At 40.4% G+C, this 14018-nt stretch overlaps 1 protein-coding gene across 3 annotated transcripts in view; it reads left to right on the top strand.

Moving 5' to 3' along the window:
• Positions 1-14018, top strand: part of SLC24A2 (solute carrier family 24 member 2) — a 275663-nt gene that overhangs the window by 197458 nt on the left and 64187 nt on the right. For all 3 annotated transcript variants that reach the window (XM_007969128.3, XM_007969126.3, XM_007969127.3), the window contains one exon: positions 10656-10754. In XM_007969128.3, coding sequence (XP_007967319.1) covers positions 10656-10754 — 99 coding nt within the window. The remainder of the gene's footprint in view (positions 1-10655; positions 10755-14018) is intronic.

Raw genomic sequence — 14018 nt, 5'->3', positions numbered from 1 at the left:
AAGGCAGATTTTGCCACATTGCATATGTAGAAGGTGTTAAATGGCAGCAGAAGGCAAATTGTGGATGCTTCTTTTTGTGTGTTACTGACATCTCTAGAGATGAAGATTTAAGTTGCCTTCATCAGTCAAACTTGAATACTGTTATAAATTAATAATATGATCCCACCCAACTCATGAAGCTCTTTAAAAAAAAAAAAAAAAAAAAAGATGGGAATTTGTTATACTTGGAGGCTGGCATGTTCAATTAGGTATGGTAAGTTTCTCTTTTGATTAGATCTGAAGTGAACCAAATCATCTCATTTTAGTCATGGGCCTCTAAGCCTTTAGTTAAGGACTCTCAGCATGTGCCAGCGCTTCTGCTGCTAACCCAAGTTTCAAATGAGATTTACAGGTACCAGATTACAATGTAAAGTTGAGGACTAAAATAAAAATAGAAACTAAGAACTCAGATTAAGTGAAAATTCATAGACATGAAACCTAGGGGACAATACATGCTATAAGTTCACAAAATAGGGGCAACTACTGAATACATGTTAGCCAAATATAAAATCTTCCACTTTACAATAAAATAAATGATTGGGTAATATATAGGTTCCTCAAAAGAACTATTTTGTTTGATTCTGTTTTTTTATATATAGATCATCATAATCTTTCAACATATATTTCTTGAGCACCTACTATTTTCCAGATACAGTAAATCAGATCAAAACTCTCCCCAAATGAATAATGTCACAACCCACTTGCAGAGAGACATACCCAAAATATGGGCTTTGACAAAATAACTCTGAAGAGAATTTTTATGCCCATTAGGAGGTAGTTGGGTTAAATGCTGGCAGGTCTTAGGATATGAGGCCTGCCTTTTTAGTAAAGTGATTCTTCATTCGTTTATCTCTTAGACATCCAGAGTTGCAGGGATGGGAACAAAAGGAGACATTTAAAGCTTCTGTCTAGCAGTCTCTACCTGGCTCAGAACTCCAAATCTGAGAATCAGGCACACCTCTGAGAATTTCTTTGTGTGAGCCATTTGTGTCTGTATATATGAGATTAAAATGTTCAAAAGATTAAGTTCCTAAAACAATGAAGCAGGTGACCTGAAATGATAAAGAACATCAGCTCTCAAGCACTGTCAGAATCAGCCACGATCAGTAAGTTGGTCCTTTTCCTGAAACATCATATTCTGCAGTCTGATACCTGCTGGGAGTTTTTTGGTTTGTAAAATGCCAATTACATCTGAACTCAATTAGATTATCTTTTTTTTAAAAAAAAAAAAAAAGGAGGGGTTATTAAAATAAACATAATTATAAACACTATTAGTCTTTGGAAACTTACCCACAGCGTTAATCAAGCAGAAAGTCTGGCAAGTTTCCCACAATGTGTTTCTAGGCTCTTCTTCTTTCTGTACCCCTAAAAAGGAAGATAAGCTCAGAATATCATTTCATATAGCAAAAATTCTGAGCACTTTCTCACACCTACACCCACTAATGTCATCTTCTTTGTTGTTTGTGTTAATGTTGCTATATTCACAAACACTTGTGAGGACCAGCCTAGGCAGTGAGCGTTGAGGGCACAAATGGAGAACAGCATCCTTATCCTTGAGAGTCCCACAGGCTAATTGGGGAGGATGTCAGTAAAACACTTTTGAGGCTCTATGACAAATGCCATGATAGGATAGGTATCAGGTGCTATGATTGGGGAGAGGGACTCAGGGAAGGCTTCCAAAAGGATGAGATGCCTAAAGCAGAGTCTTGAAAAGGAATAAGACAAATTCCTTAAGTCTCTTAATAAGAAATAAGACAAATAAGAAGAGTGGACAATTCCAAGTCTTGTGAAGGATAATTCAAGAGGATGCAGAAGATGCAATTGAAAACTGGGAGACCAATTACAAAAGCACGTTCATATTTCTAATGATAAGGTGACCCTGCTAGGAAAGATGGTAGAACAAATTCACGTTTGGGCTGATCCATCCTTTATGGGTGGCACAAAGATCATTGTTATAGAACATTATTAAAGAAAACCTGAATGGGCACACATGGGTAACCATATGAAAAGACAGCACTGGATTTGTCATTTACCCATTGCATCTGGATGGCTTTCAAATGAAGCAAATATTCAAATGGAACTGGAGCACAAAGCTGCTAGAAAAATATATTGGTTACTACTATTACAATTAAAGCCCAGAAGTCATAAATAGATAAAGACAGCTATAACTACAGAGATAAATATAGATATAGATATGCATGATTCAGTACACATGCGTATCTTTCTTAGCTTTGCCCACTAAGAAAGTCTAGGAGCAACAACATCTTAGTAGCCATACGCACACATACTTCTCAGATCTTGGTTTCTAAATACCATTTTCCAATAAAAGGAGTCAGTGCTTCTGGAGAAGTGATTATTTCCAAGCGCTGAACCAGGAAACATACAAAATGATATTGAAACCTCTTGTAATGCCAGAAAATAAAGAAATGCTTTGAAAAGGATGAACCTTGTTGACTGAACACAGAAGCCAAGCTGAAAAATATCCCAGTGGTCAAGTTTGAAACAATTTAATTAACTGAATAAATAATGGGCCCATAGAATAAAAGAAATATGCACACATTTATACTATGTAAATAATTGAATACATAAATAAGAGAGACAAGACAGGTGTTACTTTCAGAATTCCAATTAATGAGTGTAGAGAAAATGAGGAAAAAAGTCTTTTTTTATGCTAAGCAGACATAAATGGGGAGAAAAAGGTCTTAATAAGGAAATTCAGCTGCCCCATTTCATTGTATAATGGGTTTAGTCACCACTTGAGATATAATTATGTATATATTCTCATTAATTACAGAAACTACTCCTATGATTGTGTCTGTAAATCTAATATAATTAAATGTTGTTAATCATCTCTATTATGTGGTTCATTAAAAAATATTTACTAAAGACACTTTACAAAATACTTTATTACAAGGGTAATTTAATTTTTACCAATATCAGTGTAGCCCTGTAATAAGTGGTTTGCATCATGCTTCAGAAAAATTAGAAAAAATAATTTAGAGGTTGTACTTCAAAAACAGATTTGGGAATAAAATTCTATGTTCTTGGTAGTTTTGTTTAAGATGAAATTATTATTTTTAAAAAATAAAAATTTCTTTAAAATTTTGCTTCTAAGAATAAAAATTAAGCCTGCCTCTATTAGGTAAATTAACTGTTCCAGTAAGACAGTTGGTAGAATAAAAGAGGATTCATTTTCTCTAGTAGCTAGGTGGCATCTTGTGTGGAGGAACTTTCACTATTATTCTCTGGGCCTCCATACCCTCCTAAGAAGGCTTCCACCATCAGAGCACAAATCTGAAGTATCTTCCTCACTTCAGGCTATGGACTCTACAAAGGTATGAGCCAGATGTATCTTATTCACCAGACACAGCCCAGTACATAGCACAGGTGTTTTTGTTTTTGTTTTTTTACTCTTTGCAGTGTGTTAGTTTGTGACTTGTACTAACCTGAAAGGAAGCTTGACTTCCCAGAGTCGCTGATCATAGTGAGAGCTTCACTGCAAGACAGTGGAGGCCTGTGATGGGTCAGGCGTGATTCTAGGACACTTGTCGAGGGATAATAAAGATGGCAGAGAGAAGATCCCTTTCCCAGAGAAGACTGCTGTCTGCTGAGGAAAGCAGGCACGTGGGCAGCAAGCGGAAATAAGGACTGTAACATGTACAGTTAAAGTGCCATGAGAATGATGGGTTTCCACTTGGAAAAGAGGGGTGTGTGCAGAGAAACCTTCAGGTTAGATGTTGAGTTAGGCCTTGATGAATGAGGGGCAGCTAATTAAAAAAATGAGGGACCAAGGCCCAGCTTTCCCTGCCCTGATCTTTATGGTGTTCACCTAACCTCCTGTCCTATGGAAAGGGGGCTCCTTTGCACATGCACCTTGTTGACCCTGGAGATGTGCAGAGAAGGACAACTGATGTGTCTCCCCTGCCTTCCACCACTGGAGTATAAACACCTGGTACATCCCATTTTTCTCCTACTTACCTCTAGAAACTTCCTGGGGTCCCCTAGGTAGACATTCAGTTCCACTGGAGCCATGGGCTTGGAGGTCCTAAAGACATTTATTCTGGGTCGTTGGCCGACAGGAAGCACATTACAGAGTCATAACCTCATCTACTTGCCTAGAAACCATGAACACAAGGGTTTGTTGAACCCAGTCTGATGCTAGAGATATACCAATAAACAAAACCAGTGAAAAGCCTTGCCCTTTTGAAGGTTGTCTGCTGCCAGTGGAAAGCACCAAATAATCTATAGTCATAATAATATAGTATATTAGTTGGTGATAACTACTTTAGAGAAAATAAACTTGGGATAAGAAATGCTGGAGAGAGAAGCTATAGATTTAAACAGGCTGCTCAGACAAGCCTTAATGAGGTGACATTCAAACAAGCTCTGTGGACCTCTGGGGGAAGAATACTCCAGGTAGAGGGGCCACACAATGCCATGGCACAGAGGTGAGATGGTGTACAGCGCTTTCAAGAAACAGGAAAGAGATCAGCATGGCTAGAGCAGTGAGAGAGGAGAGGGGTAGCGCAGAAGGTCAGGGCAGCCAGGGTGAGCTTCACTGGACACAATAGGTAAGACTTTGGCTTTCACTTTGACCTGGGGATGCACTGCAGGATTTTGCAGAGAAGTAAGAGCCACATTCTGTTTTACTGATCACTAAAGATGCTGGGATGAGACTGGCCAGAGGAAGGAGAGGGAAGGGTAGAAGGGGGAGACTCAGACCAGCAGAATTATTCCTGTATGACTTGGTGCTGGTTGGGTGGGCGTGCGGAGCGGGGAGTGGGAAAGGGGTGGAAGGAAGAAGTGGTCAGATTCTGAAAACTTTTAAAAATAGAGACACCAGATTTGCTGGTAGATGGCATGTGGGGTGTGAGAGAAACAGGGGAGCCCAGGATAACTTCACAGTGCCACATCAGTTCTTTTGCAAGTCTTCTAAGAGTGATAATGGCCTATCTGCCTAACTTAAGTCTCTGCTTCCAGAAAAAAAAAGGAAAGGAATAAATGGGAGGAAAGTTCAGATGCACTTTTCTTTTTAAGCTACCTGCCAAGCCATAAACTTCAAAGAAAGAGACAAGAAAGGCAGAACCAAAAACACAAAAATAGAGTTTAAAAGGCTGTTTTCCAGTTTTTCCTCTTGTGTGATTTTTCCCTTTCTTCTCTTAAGCCATGGTCTGTTCACCGAGGTGTGTGTAGCCACTCTCTTTGCATCTTTTTCTCTCTTTTCTCCCATCGTTGTTTCTGTGTTGCAGATGCTTAGAATGTTCTGTAGCAGCTGGAAGCTAATCTGATCTCTACCCCAAAGGGTTCCATTTGTAACCCTGCCTATTATAGGCTTGGTGGGAAAGATGGGATGGAGGAAATTTCCAAGGGGCTGTTTTAATTAACAGCAGAAGAGAAACAAAATCCATTTCCTTTGAGTGAACAGACCCTCCAAACGTTGTTTTTCCATGTAGCATGAAGCTTCTGCGTTACGTCAGAATGATCTGGTCAAGGATTTTGATTGCTGGTTGTTTTTCGAAATTCACATTTGGCTCTTATGCTTGGATCTTTTACTTCCGCACTTCCCTACCACCCCCTCAACATACACTCCTCTGAGGACACTCAGCTGGTACTCTCTTTCAAATTTCAGACCAAGCTAAACTATATTAAAATGATGTACTAGGTTTTGACGTAGGTGCCTCACGATTTGAGCAGTTTGCTATTTCTGAGATTTTTAACTATACAAATATCTGTAGCTATGTAAAAATACAACACTTTAAGGGTTTAGACCACAAGAGAGTGTATTTTTTAAAGTTGCCTTGAAACATGTTAAAAATAACTCCTTCACTCACCTTGAAAAGTACTCAAAAATATCATAATTCTTTTTCGGCAGGCACAAAGTTACACAATCATTTCTTAAATTCGTTCCTCTACGCCACCCTTTATGACAATTTGGAATCTGTGCCTAAAATATCTGAGCAATCCCTTTACCACCAAGGTCTGCACCTGCGGGTGCTAGGCATCCGTTCTATTTTAAATATCAATCTTATTTTCAGTAATTTAGGAGAAGAATTTCCTGTCAGCCACTTCCATAATAATAGCAACCCTTTCTGAATAGCAATTCCTAAGCACTTGCTGTTTATCAGAGGCCATTGAAACATGCAATGGGTATTAACCCATTGGACCTTCCAAGGACTGTATGAGCTGGATGCTCTTCTTAGCTCCATCTTACTCATTCTGAACCTGAGGTGGAGAGGGGTTAAGAACCTAGTGCGGCATGAGGTTCTTTTGAGCAAATCCATTTTGCAGCAACGTAGTCCCTTGGTCTGTATTTTGGCCCTGCGGGTGATGGGGGAAAGCTGATCATGTTCCCACTCTAAGATTGCAGAGGTATCAACTTTTAAAGCCCAGAAAGCCAGCTGTATCACCTTGACTTTCTCAATTGCAGAAAGATCTAAAATGATCCTTTTTCTAATCAGTTTTGGGGGATTCACTGAAACTTGAACACCAGTCCAACAAGGCCCTGTATGCTTAAACTCCTGGGTCTGAATGTGGCTGATTCTCCAGCTCGGCCTGTGTGGATTGAGAGAAGAGAAGATGGCAACAATTCTCCTATAGCAACTCAAGGCCGGCCACATCACCCTTACCCCTGAGATTGTTTGATTCTCTTTTTCCTCTTACTTACAGAGTTCTTTCAATGCCACACATTGTGATAAGCCCTTTACACATATTTTCTCACAGAAGACCCCTGCAGTTCAGCCCTTCCCTGGATGACAGACAGAAAATGAGCCCCTCTTCCTCAAGTGAGTACAGGGCATGTATGGACATCATATGTCACCAGTAACTCTACCAATACCACTGGAATCCCTGCTTAACAGATCAGCCAATACCACTAGAATCCCTACTTAACAGATGGGAAACTAAAGCACAGAAATATTTAGAAAGTCACCAAAACTCACCCAGCAGAGACAGTGAGAAAGCTAGGGCTTGAACTCAGATCTAGCCGCCTGTCAATCACATCCATTTAACCTCCGTTTAGCCATGAAATTGTGCTGTCCCGACACACACACCCTGGTTTGCTGTTCTTCACAGTTTGTGACTTGGGAATGAACAGGTCCTGAAAATGCCACGTCTTCCTACCCCAAGGCAGAGAGGATCACTTCAAAAATCACAGGTTCTCTGCTGGCTTCTGCCCCAGGTCCTTCATGCTCACACATAGCCTGTCAGCCTCATCCTCATAGCATTTCTCAAAAGGTGCCCTGTGACGATCCCAGGGGTATCCAGTGGGCTGGAATCAGCGAATCTGGTTTGTCAGGCTCTGCCCCACCACCCTGAAGGATTACACACGTGTGCTACATTCTGAAGATGGGTCCTCAACTGCTGCCTTTCTAGAAACTAATCTTTAAGGGAAAATCCTTCTAGCGTATGGAGCAGCCATTGTCAGCACTTAGGATGTGGAATGGCTGCCAGGTCATATTAGTTGCAACAAAGAATCATCTAGGGGAGAGGTTGAATTGAAGAAGTTGAAGAGGTCTGTGGAGAAGACAGCTCCCAACCAGGCTTGCTGCTTTGGCTTGCTGCCCCTAAGGCAGCAAGAGGACACAAATAACGCTAATCCCTCTTACTGTTCAGTAGTGCAGAAAACCTGAGGTGCTGCAGTGGGAAAAGAATAACACACAGTCTCACTGGCCTGTAAGATATTTGAGAACCTATAAAATTCCAATTCTGGGGTTATGTCCTACCATGTTCTCCTAGATTTTCATTGGAGATTTGGGGAAAACCAGCCCATGAGTGCCAGAAGCCAATATTGTTGTGAAAGATGCTTCCTGGCAGAGGGCATGGCTCCGTTTCCATGCTTTCGGGTCCCTTTTATTATCATTTCTCTCTGGCACACACCTAAACTCTAAAAAGATTCTTATAATCACAAGTGATATGTCATTAGCTGGTTTCTATCCAATATTTTCTGTCATGATTCATGACTTTAGGACATTATTTGAGTTGGGTTATTTTAGGTTTTATTTCCCCAGACCTATTCGTTGCCACTTCTGAATGCTCTCCTGCTTTATTATTATCTTACAGATAATTTTTAAATAGCAAATATTGATCATCTATATTTCTTAGAGCGGCAGGATGTTCTGAGTTCAAAAAAATGACCCTGAGACCACGATGGAATGGTTTTATTAGTAGAAGCATCATCTCCAATAAAGTTTCAGAACCTCCTTTTTTCCTCTTCTGGATGGAAAACCAGATGATTTAGGACTTTTTGGAGTTGTCTTCTGCAAAAAGTAACTCCTCTTTAGGCTGAGGACTGCAAAGTACTGAAGCTCACTCTTATCTGTTTATCTAGTCCTCAGATAAGACTAGGTTTGGCAACCAGGAAAGTATCTTGCATCCACACAGCCTGGACAACTTCCAGGCAATCATAGCCCCTGCCTGCCTCCTCCATCCTGACATTCCTTTTTCTCTCTTTTTTTTTTTTTTCTTTCCTTGTTCTTCTTTACCACCTCCTTTTCCTAGTCTCTGGGATTTCTTTCTTTCCCCTTTTTCTTCCCAGAGTTTCCCCTGGAAATTAAACAGAAACAATCAAATTCAAGCTACCTTCCATGGTGGTGAATCTAATGCTGACCTTCAACATTCCTCAGGGATGGAGTTGTGCTCATCACCTCATCCTTCTTTCTCACTCCTTAGGAAACCCAAGCCACACACCAAACTCCTTTTCTCCATGAAATATTTTCTTTCCTACTTCTTTTGAGAGTGTACTCAATGGCGCACATTCATTGCCTAAATTGAGGTACTTATGTCCTAGAGATTGCCTTTGTTGTGGCAAAGAGACCAGGCTTGTGACTAATGGAGCCGTGAACAGAAAGGGTCACAGCTTGTGTCATTTTCACCTTTGGAGTCCATTGATCTGACTCTAGTTTACAGGTGCTGTCACTCCCAGCCAGTCACACAAGTCACCACTACGACCACATGCCATGATTCCAAACCACGGAGGCGGGCAGTGGGTGCCAATCTGCCATGCTTTCTTCTAGGAAAAGAAGCTCTCCAGGAGAAACATTTTTGTTTGGTTTGCTTCTAAATAAAAAAGTAGAATGAGATCCCCTGTTAATATGCTGCTAGGGAACACAGCCAACAAAAAAATACACAGTGGGAAAACTGGAAGGATTGTGGCGTTTTGAGACACTCATTATATCTGAATCTAGGCAATCATCAGTTTAAAATGAGAATTTTTTTTATACCTTGAATGTTCCCAAGGAAGAAAATAAAGGATTAAAAAAAGGAATGTGCTGTTTCCCTCATCTCTGCACTTTTGCTTGCTTGCTTTTTTTTTTTTTCTTATTGCATGCATTTACCTATTATGTCAATAATAAGAAATGACACATTGCACTTGTGGTACAGCTGTGTAAAATGATTACTTTGAGAATGGCATTTTTTCTAGTACCTTTTTTTATTTTTCCATAAGTTATTAGGGTACAGGTGGTATTTGGTTACATGAGTAAGTTCTTCAGTGGTGATTTGTGAGATTTTGGTGTACCCATCACCCATATGTACACTGCACCATATTTGTAGTCTTTTATTCCTTGTCCCCCTCCCACTCTTCCCCCCAAGTCCCCAAAGTCTACTTTATTATTCTTATGCCTTTGCATCCTCAGAGCTTAGCTCCCACGTATCAGTGAGAACATATGATGTTTGATTTTCCATTCCTGAGTTACATCACTTAGAATAATAGTCTCCAATCTCATCCAGGTCACTGCAAATGCTGTTAATTCATTCCTTTTTATGGCTGCATAGTACTCCATCATAAATATGTGATGGAATATATATAGAGAATATATATGTATATATACTTTATTCATTCATTGATTGATGGTCATTTGGTTTAGTTCCACCACTTTGCAACTGTGAATTGTGCTGCTATAAATATGCATGTCCAGCACCATTCCCAAAGCATCTCATCACCATTACTTGCTGCACTCAGTTGATCCTTCCTTGCCCTAAATCCACAAATGGAATCAGTTGCCTTCTTGATGCCTTAATTACAGCTGACTCAGCTAATCTGGAAAGCTGTGATGCATGTTCCTGACTCGTTTAGAAACAGCAATGTTAGTTATAAGACAGGTTGAGTATCCCTTATGTAAAATGCTTGGGACCAGAAGTGTTTCAGATTTCAGATTTTGGCTTTTTCAGTTAGGGATACTCAACATGTTTGAAAACTGAAGTCAAATCAAAGGACCCCTGGACTTGGCTTTCCTTCCCAGCCCATTGTTAAAATCTGGTCTGGAATGAGCATTTAATTTCAGAGAAATGGCCATGCCTCCAGAGCAGCTCTGTTTCTCTAGACCTGTTTTGGATCTCAGCAATAGGGGAGCTTTAGTGTTGCTTGGTGCTTTTGTTAATTTTGTGAGCAACTGGAAAGGGAGAGAAGAGATTCTCAAATAGAGAACTGGGCTGAAAAATCTACAAAGGCAAGAAAGTACCCTTCGGGAAGGTCCTGGTGCATTGGGATTGGACAGAATGGAGTGGTCATGCTATTAGTGCAGCGTGACTGAGGAGGCCACATGCCTGCTTGGCCCTGAGACTCTCTTTTTATCTTCTTTCTCATTGTGTCTCCTTCCTGCCACTTTCTTTTGCTTCAGGGAGGTTCAGAGAAAAGGCTTCAATTCTCCACAAGATCGCCAAGAAGAAATGTCATGTGGATGAGAACGAGCGGCAGAATGGGGCTGCCAACCACGTGGGTGAGTGCAGGGAAATATCCACCCTATACCTTTCCTAGGGGAAGTGAGGGGAGCAGAGAGGCAGGACCAGTGTGGGCACCCCTGACTCAGTGCAGACACACACGGCTGCAGCACAGACCTTCCCTGCGCAACAGGAAATGAGTCCCTCTTCCCCTAGTGTGTACAGGGTATACATGGACACAGTATGTCACCAGTAACTCTAGAAGAAGTCCAAGAAGAGTAAATGTATTCTCTGGGGAATGTGAAGTAAAACCAACTCTTAACTAGTCATCCCCATTCAAGAATAGAAAATCACTGTATTTCAGGGATTCCACATAAACAGGATACACACATGCATACACACACACACACACAATATCATTTAATGTTTAATCAAAGGTAAGAGTCCCCGTTCTGTAAATCTTGACTGGTAACCAGATTTTTACACCTGTGACGTTGCTTGTGGCACATACTTGGTCACTCCTGAACTGAGTGACAGAGTCCTTTTGAGATGATGCTAAATAAAAAAAAAATATTAAGAACCTTGGGTGAATAAAACTCTGTTTGGAGAAGTCTGTTGGCTGATGTGATACAACCTTAGATGATGCTCGTTTTTTAAGAATTCAGCAATAACAGCCCCCAGGTCTCTTTTCACTGACTTTTGCAGAGCTCCTGTGTGACCAGATTGTGACATTCAGACATCTTATTTTAACTTGGAACATGATGTTCCTTCTCTCCTGTCTGTAACTATAATATAGCTCTCTTATTCTAAATTCAAACTAAATTTAACCTGATCTGGATCTATGCTATAAACGAAGCTATTACCCAAGTAACTAAAATTATCTGCAGACAAAATTCAACAGCATTGCTCTCAAAATACTGACACTCCATAGAAGAGTTTCTGCCTTTCCTGTTATCCTAACTTCTACCTCAGGGAAAATTTTTGGCTGAGAAACAGTTAAGATGCAATTAGATAGGAAAAGAAAAACTGGAAAGAAGTCAGCTAAAATGTTAACAATAGTTACTTCCTAAAGCTGGGATTATGAGTTATATATATTTTTTCTGCTTCTTTATGCTTCTATAAAGTTTTTCAGAATAAGAGTATTTTGCTTTTGTACTATAAAAATGTAAAACCACACCATGAAAGTCTACTGCATAGGTTGAGTTTTGTTTGTGATGTTTAGATTCAACTACACAAGCTATTTTTTCTGCTTCACTTGTTGACTTGTCTTTTATGGAATGAGGTAGCTTGGATTCCTGGGCTCAGTCCCAGTCCTCCTCTTAATGACTGGCCAACCTTAGACTTGGATTTAATCTTTTTTAGGAGGTAGGACACTTAATTCCAAGGATTCTTCTCATGTTATTGAGTCTCTGAATTACTTTGTAACTAGAAAATGTTCTTGGGTCTCCGAATGACTTTGTAACTAGAAAATAGTGTGTGTCTAATGCTTTTCAAAGTAAGTCCAAGATTTATTTTCATATTTTCTTTTATTATGAACCTTCAGCCTGCTGTGTAAAAGCACTTTATAAGCTAAGATGTGCACACACAGGTTAAGTATTATGCCTGGGAGGCAGTCTCTGCTCGTCTGTTCATCTCTGTTCTTAGACATCTTAACTCCCCTTTTACCCAGTATTCTGTGTTGCTAGGGTCAATTTGACCATTGCAGGCTGATCCTAAGGTTGTATCACATCCGCCAATAGACTTCTCCAAACAGTTTTATTCACCCAAGGTTCTTAATTTTTTTTTTTTTTTTTTTTTTTTTTGAGACGGAGTCTCGTCTCGCTGTGTCTCCCAGACTGGAGTGCAGTGGCGCCATCTTGGCTCACTGCAAGCTCTGTCTCCCAGGTTCACACCATTCCCCTGCCTCAGCCTCCCCAGTAGCTAGGATTACAGGCACCCGCCACCACATCCGGCTAATTTTTTGTATTTTTAGTAGAGACAGGGTTTCACCGTGTTAGCCAGGATGGTCTCGATCTCCTGACCTCGTGATCCACCCACCTTGGCCTCCCAAAGTGCTGGGATTACAGGCATGAGCCACCACGCCCGGCTGGTTCTTAATATTTTTTTATTTAAATAACTGAATCAAGCATATTAAGATAAACTGGCATAGCTACACATAGCACAACATCACATACATATCGCTGTCACTACTAAAAACTTGGAAAGATAAAGTAAATTTGAGTTTCTATGGTTTTCCATATTTAAATCTATTTGTGTGTCTATATTCCACAACTAAATACATAAAGAAACATAAATATTTCCCTATGATTTCCAAAATTTGGCTGCTTCAAACTCAACAATTTTTATGTAACTCTCAAATTATTTTCTTAAGCACCAGTGATGGGAATGTCTAGTCCCTCTGAAGCGGCTAGAAGAAAAAAAAAAAAAAGCATATTCTCATGTTTCATGAGCAGGTGATACTGCTCGGATCTGATACTGATGAGCATTCTGATACCCCCAGCAATCCTGACAGCATACTACAGCCTCATTCCATCCCAAAATCCATGATTTGACCCAAAACAGCCAGAGTGTGTGCTCTCAATAGGAACCTTTTAATTTCCCTCCCAGTGAAGTCCCAGCAGACCTCAGTGGTACTGGAACATTGATCACCTGGAGGTACTCCTCTTGTCATGACAAAAAGATTATTCTAGTGAAAGGCAGGCACTATAATAAGGATACAAATAGTTTATGCTTCTTGGTTGCTCTGTACAAGGCACTATGCTAAGTGTTTTATATGCATTTTCTTATTTAATCTTTACAGAAATACTCTTTGATCATATTGTTTTTGTTAGTGGTAGTAGTAGCAACAATAATAGTAGTAGTAGTATTGTTACCATCACCCCAATTTTACAGATGAAGAAACTGAACTTCAGAGAGGTTGAGTCACTTGCAAAGGGTGAAACAGCACAAGTTGTAGATCCAGAATTTGAAGCCAGGCCTGATTCCCAGTGTTACAGACTCCCAGTGCTTAACTATTACCCTAGAGTCACTTCTCAAGTGTCAAATCTGCACTTGCTGACCCTCTGGCTTTACTCTAGCTAAATGTTCTCTCTGATTCAGGAATGGCACAGCCTTTGGCCTCTATTACTTGTCCATCTCCCCCTTGCCTTGCCTGCAATAGGATGCTCAGGTGTGGAGTGTGCTAAGTAGCATTCACCAGGCTGCCCTGCCTGTGGCCAGCTAGGCACTGGAAGAGTTTCCACTCACAGAGCCTGAATTACAGCTGAACATAACGTCCCTTGGAGGTCAACCTGTCGAACCCCCATATTTCACAGATAAGGTTC

The sequence above is a fragment of the Chlorocebus sabaeus genome, chromosome 12 (assembly GCF_047675955.1).
Source record: "Chlorocebus sabaeus isolate Y175 chromosome 12, mChlSab1.0.hap1, whole genome shotgun sequence".
Taxonomy (NCBI): domain Eukaryota; kingdom Metazoa; phylum Chordata; class Mammalia; order Primates; family Cercopithecidae; genus Chlorocebus; species Chlorocebus sabaeus.
The sequence above is the reverse complement of the archived record's forward strand: the minus strand, read 5'-3'. Positions and strand labels throughout refer to the sequence as shown.